The following is a 6,077-nucleotide window of genomic DNA, read 5'->3' as shown; positions in this document are numbered from 1 at the left end:
TCCGCACACTACTGAGGCTTTCAGTGCACACCACATCTGTGCCGCTCTTTGTATCAAAATACTGCCAGATGTGGCTTTACATTTTTGTTTTTTTTATTAACTTCACGTGATATCACGGGGTATAAGTACATGAATAGTGATTTCAGTATTTGAATACCCTTGCACATCCCTACAGAGAGGGTTCCTTTCACTGCAGCTTTAAACACCATTTCTAGCAAACATACAGCACAAGACCTAAGTCTACAAGAACTGTGTAAAAGTGGGACAAAGGTTTTTATTATTCTTTTATTTTCGGTCCCAAAAACCATCATAATAACATTATATCAATAATATTAATAAAGAAGAAATAAGAAATAAAAAAGAAAATAAAATAGCTTCAGATTCCACAAACTCCATATTTTTGCCTACAGACTCATGTCCATTTGTAGGTAAAGGGGTGTGGCTTCAAGCTAAGGCGAGATGTCATCTGAGGTGTCAGTCAGGAATGTAGAGGTGGTGGGTGGCGCTTGAGTGGTGGGCTTAAGCCCAGTGCAGGCTACTGCTGAGATACCTGGAACAATTTAAATAGAGAGAAAATAGAGAGTTTAATGGTTTAAAAGGAAAAAAAAACAACAATAAAAGGCACTTCTCTAAGTTACATGCCAATCACAGGACAGCACTATATATAATAAAGAATGATAAGTCAGACATTTTGTTTGGTACCTGCTGGGACTGTGTCTCTGGGCCTCTGCTAGCCAAACGGCTGAGAATGTTTCTTTCAGACATTTGCAGCCGCACAGCAACAGGTGGTATCCTGGCAATGGTTGCTGGGAGACGGGTGACATCTGCCTTCATGTCACTCAGCAACTCCTCAAGCTGTTTCAGCACTGTTAGAAATAAAAGTGAAACAGGCTAAGAATAAAGTGCCTATAAGAGCAGACAAGTCACAGAATGAGTAAACCCAAACAGACAAAATGAGTTTAGATGGTAGACTGAAACAGCCATAGTTTCTGCTGCTGCAACCCACCTTTGTGCAGGACGGCATTGGCAGGCTTGTTGCCAGACATGGACTCCTTGCTGAGGTGCTGATGTGACTCAGCCAGGCACTCTACCTCACTGAAGCGTGTGTTCAGAGCCATGGAGGGATGAGAAGGATCCTCCGTCATGTTTAAATATGCTGCCCTTCGTAGCTGTTCCTCGATCACCAGTGCCTGCTCCAGCAGCTAACAGGGAGTCAGGAAGTAAGAGGTCAGGAAGGTAAAGGGGACTTTAAAAGAAAATAATAAAATAAAATAATAAAAAAAACTCTTTGTACCTTGAATCTCCGGGCCAGGAACTTGTTTTTGATCTCCAGAAAGTTTCCTCTGTTCATCTCACCCTTGAAGGGCTCATTGAGGATTGCAAATTTTACGTCGTTTTGAATATCCTGCCACCGAGCATAACCATGTCTGAGAACAATGAGTTAAAGACACATAGCACAACAGGCACTTGTAAGGATTGGGCATAAGTACAGTTAATACTACTACCACCACATTCTGGTATTTCATTAGTTTTTTAAAAATTGTGTAAACAAGTGTGTGAACGTGGGTGTGCGCGGTGCCCTGCAATGGACTCGTGTTCTGCCTCGTGCCCACTGTTTGTGGGCTCGCCTCCAGATCCACCGCCACCCTGACCAGGATAATTACTGAAGATGAATGAATCATTGAATTTATCAGGTCAATAAAAATATGTAAGCAATTTGTTCTGATTTTTTTTGCCTATTTGTAATGATTATTGACCTAAGAAAATTAGCTTTCACCTAACAGCCATATATGGCATTTGCTAGGCTAAGAAAGGTTTCACAAACAGGTGAAACCTTTCTTAGCCTAGCAAATGCCATATAAGGCTGTTAGGTACAGTTGCCTTGGACAACATAAATGCAGCTGCAGCAAAAGGACTACAAGCATAGAATCAGAGCAGTGCATTTTGAGTCACCTTGGTCACCAGGTGTTTTATTAAATTGGTTTTGGGTGTTTTACACAATACCCTTCCCTGCTCAACCAATGAGTGTTTACTTGAAAGCGGCCTCTGAGCTTACTGATACTCCATGTTGTATTACTTTACTTAGTACTAAAACTGATTCTTTACTTGGCTCAAGAGGACATCCCTACTAAAGATCATGTGTACACTTCAGCCACATGCAGCTAGAAACAGTGCAAAGGATACTGTATAATGCCAGCAAGAAGCCAGTAGTCATGCCGGCGATGCCATATCTCATTGGTTTTCTTAGTAACTGTGGCTGCTCGCTCCTCATTCTGCCACAGGGAGTGCAACTCTGCAAGACACCATCATGTAATAAATAAACCAACAAAAATTGGCACACGAACAAAAAATAATTTGGTCATTCTTCTTACCAGTAAATCCTCCATCTGCAATATTGAACATGAAACGAGTCTTTGCTTTCTTCTTCTCTTCACTTGCTCCTGCTGCCACGCCATCTTTGCCACCATCACCATTTTGTAATTTGGTCGGTTCTTCTATCTTACCAGACTCCTTTTCATCCTTTTGGTCTACAAGAAGGACACAGATAATGAATTTCTTTAATAGAAATAATAGACAATAATGGAATTCAATGTAGAAGTGACAAAGTAGGCATGTATGAACCAATTGCTACCTTTCTTCTCATCTGTAGCAGGAGTGGTGTCGATCTTCCCTGTCTTATCTTCTTTCTTTTCATCTGACAACACAGGTGGATAGAAACATGAATTTCGGATCTCATAAAACACAGCTTGCCTTAACTGCTTTCTATCTTGTATACATATTAACATGTCTGCCTTCTAAGCAAAATAAATATTAGAGAGAGGGACCATCATCTAAATTAGGTGTAAATCACCAGCCCACGACAAGCAAATTCTGCTTCAGTTTTTTATGTGTAGTTGTGCCACAGAGATGTAGGTTTATTAGGCTGCTTGATACATCAGGTATGAGTATTTAGTTTTTCTTGCATCCACCAAGGGAAAAACAGCATACTGACTTTTATTTAATATGGACATTTAAATGCATCATACGCTAAAGCTGATATCTATATTTCCTGTTGAAGTGATATTACTACTGTTAGCTTATATGCATCACAGTTTTACAGCTTCAGTAACCCACAGGTATATGGAAGTAGTAACTTAACTGAACAAAATACAGAACGGTACAGCTGAAAACTGTCTTGTTGAGCAAAAATATACACATGGCCAGACTTGAATAGCATCGTTCATGTCCAGGGCAATTATCAAAAATCAGACCTTTTTTAATAAAAAAAAATAAAATAAAATAATAATCTTAGCCAAACCTAATTGTTGCCAATCCCCACCCTGTTATCTGTGGCTTCTTCTATCACCTGATCACTACTGATATGGGCCAACGTGCTTCCGCCAAGACATACACTGTATGGTCAATAGTTTGTGAAAACATTCAAACCAAATCTTTCCCAACGACAGAGTGAAACTTCAGATAGCTGTGCTACTCAAGAGCCAATATCACCTTTGTTTGTGGAGTCATCCTTTTTTGTTTCAGAATCTTCAGTCTTTGTCTCATCGGAAGTCTTGCTTTGCTCAGCAGCTTCTCCAGTTTTCTTCTCTTTGTCCTCTTCTTCACTACCTGTTTTTTCTGTCTCTGTAGTGGCTGCAGAGGTAAGGTCTTTCTCTCCTTTTTCTTTCTGTTCAGCAGGGGAGGGTATTTTCTCGTCGTCATCAGGAATTGCAATGACCTAAAGAAAGGATTTGCTTTTAAATTTAAAACTTCATAGCTGACAGGAAAAAAACAATTTGACCCATCACTCACCTCTGTTTCTGACTTTTTACTCTGCTGTTCAGTCTCACCATCCTTCTTCCCTTCTTTCTCTTTTTCAGACTCTTTACTTCCATCTTCTGCCTTGGGGGTATCTTCTGTAGAGTGTAGAAGGAAGGTTTCATTAGTACCCTATGTGGCTGGTCATTAATTCACAGTGGCTGACATTAACCCTAAGGAGCCAAGTAAAGAGTGTGCAGTGCCTCAAAATAAGTCTTGATTTAAAAAAAAATTTTTTTTTTAAAGACACCTCTGGTAGATTCGTTGTTTCAAGTATCTAAGTCTGAATTATACGCAGTGTCATACTGGATTATATTAAATGTTTTTATATTTAGGGTGTATGTGGTTCTGTTTGCATTATCTTCGTATAACTGTCGTGTTATTCCTTACTTCCTTACAAATTGAATATGTGAATGTGCTCCGAACATAGAATGGAGATTAAAAAGTCTACACCTGACTGCTTCATTTGACTGCTGAAGCCATGGAACTTACAAAGCATGCATGGTATCTCACTTGTTGAAAGATATCAATCAGGAGAGGAGCATAAAAGAATTTCCAAAACATTAGCTGTACCATGAATCATTGTAAAGGCCATCATCAACAAAAAGAGAAAATGGAGCACCACCTGACATCATCAAGAACAGGACGTCCCTCCAAAATTTATAAAAGGACAAGACAAAAACTTAACAGGGAGGCTGCCAAGAGACCTACAGCAACATTAAAGGAGCCGCAGGAATATATGTTAAGTACTGATTAGTCTCTGCACGTGACAACAGTCTCTCATATCCTTCACATAACTGGGCTTTGGTGTAGGGTGGCTAGAAGAAAGCCTTTTCTCACAAAAACTTCCAAGCTGAACTAATCACCCTAAACCATGTGGCAAAATGTGTTCTGGTCTGATGAGACCAATTCCAAAAGGTATAATAATTCCATAATTCCAAAAAGTATATCTGGTGCAAAAAAAAAAGCACATCAACAAAAGAATACCATACCCATGGTGAAGCATGGTGGTGGCAGCATCATGCTTTAGGGCTGCTTTTCTTCAGCCAGAACTAGGGCTTTTATCAAGGTGGAGGAAATCATGAATAGCTACAAATACCAGTAGATTTTAGGGCAAAACCTTCAGGTGTCTTCTAGTGAGCTGAAGATGAAATGGAATTTCACCTTTCAGCACGACAATGACCCAAAGCATGTATCCAAATCAACAAAGGAATGGCTTAACCAAAAAAAATCAATGTTTTTGAATGGCCGAGCCAGAGCCCAGACCTGAATCCAACAAAAAAAAAATCAGTGGAGTGACCTGAAGCAGGTGGTGCGCAGGAGAGACCCTTACAATTTGATGCATCTAGAAGATTTTGGCAAGAAAATGTGGGAAAATACTGTGAAGTCAAGATTTTTATATCCACTGTAGGCCTTTAATGCCTGCAGTACATATGGCCGTTTCACTTCTGTACTAGGTGCAGTTGCTTATACTATGCTCTGTATTAAAACTGAATTTTAGCCGTAAGCCATAGAAAAGCTTGTAAGATGAAGCAAACCTGGAACTGGTGTGTTGGGCTGCGTGTCAGCTGGAGTGCCGGTGGAAGGAGTTTTCCCTGGTGAGTCAGGGTGGCCAGCAGCCACAACTTTTTTATTTTCTTCCAGCTCCATCATCCAGGGCATGGACCACTGACCATTCACATGCTCAAATTCTTGCACCTGGAAACAGTCAGCATACACAACCATGAGCTGCAAAATACGGTTATGAATGTAACAGACAGAACACCAAGCTGTCAAACATGGCAGATTTTACTTAAGTAAATGTTAATTTTTTAACCACACTGAATGAATAAATCCAGCATGTACAGCAGAACAAACCAAGAATGAGCAGGCAAACACTACTTCAAAGGTTTTACCTTCTTGCGGATCAGTGACATCACCCCAATTCGAGTAAGAACATGCTGCCGCGACAGCCCTTCTCGTGGCACACCATCAGCAAAGGTTTCAGCACCATCAGCGCCAGGCTCACACAAGTGCCTCATAAAAAGTGACACGTATGCCCTGTGAGGGGAAAAAAAAAAATCAATATTACATAATGCCTAGCCAGAGATTCCTGATTCACATCATGCATGGAACAATGAACAAGGCTGATGCGTACTTGAACTCCTTTTCGGATTTCCCTCGTAGGTCTCTAACCAGCCACTGGGTAGTAAAAGCATCCTGGGGTGGCATTCCATAACGCATTACAGCATTTAAGAAGGCCTTCCGTTGGCGTGCATTAAAACCCAACACCTAAAACAAAA

The 6,077-nt window shown here is 40.4% G+C and overlaps 1 protein-coding gene across 2 annotated transcripts in view; it reads right to left on the bottom strand.

The window, feature by feature from the left end:
- Positions 1-254: 254 nt before the first annotated feature.
- The window catches only part of chd4a (chromodomain helicase DNA binding protein 4a), a 29,866-nt gene continuing 24,043 nt past the window's right edge, over positions 255-6,077 (bottom strand). For both annotated transcript variants that reach the window (XM_026928076.3, XM_026928078.3), the window contains exons 30-41: positions 5,933-6,066; positions 5,691-5,835; positions 5,334-5,493; positions 3,790-3,893; positions 3,490-3,715; positions 2,633-2,695; positions 2,373-2,528; positions 2,185-2,293; positions 1,295-1,427; positions 1,007-1,202; positions 703-866; positions 255-550 (exon numbers count right to left, since the gene is read on the bottom strand). In XM_026928076.3, the coding sequence (XP_026783877.1) occupies positions 536-550; positions 703-866; positions 1,007-1,202; positions 1,295-1,427; positions 2,185-2,293; positions 2,373-2,528; positions 2,633-2,695; positions 3,490-3,715; positions 3,790-3,893; positions 5,334-5,493; positions 5,691-5,835; positions 5,933-6,066 (1,605 nt within the window). In that variant the 3' untranslated portion in view covers positions 255-535. The remainder of the gene's footprint in view (positions 551-702; positions 867-1,006; positions 1,203-1,294; positions 1,428-2,184; positions 2,294-2,372; positions 2,529-2,632; positions 2,696-3,489; positions 3,716-3,789; positions 3,894-5,333; positions 5,494-5,690; positions 5,836-5,932; positions 6,067-6,077) is intronic.

This window comes from Pangasianodon hypophthalmus, chromosome 29 (genome assembly GCF_027358585.1).
Source record: "Pangasianodon hypophthalmus isolate fPanHyp1 chromosome 29, fPanHyp1.pri, whole genome shotgun sequence".
NCBI classification, from domain to species: Eukaryota; Metazoa; Chordata; class Actinopteri; order Siluriformes; family Pangasiidae; genus Pangasianodon; species Pangasianodon hypophthalmus.
This window is presented reverse-complemented; position numbering and strand designations above follow the sequence as displayed.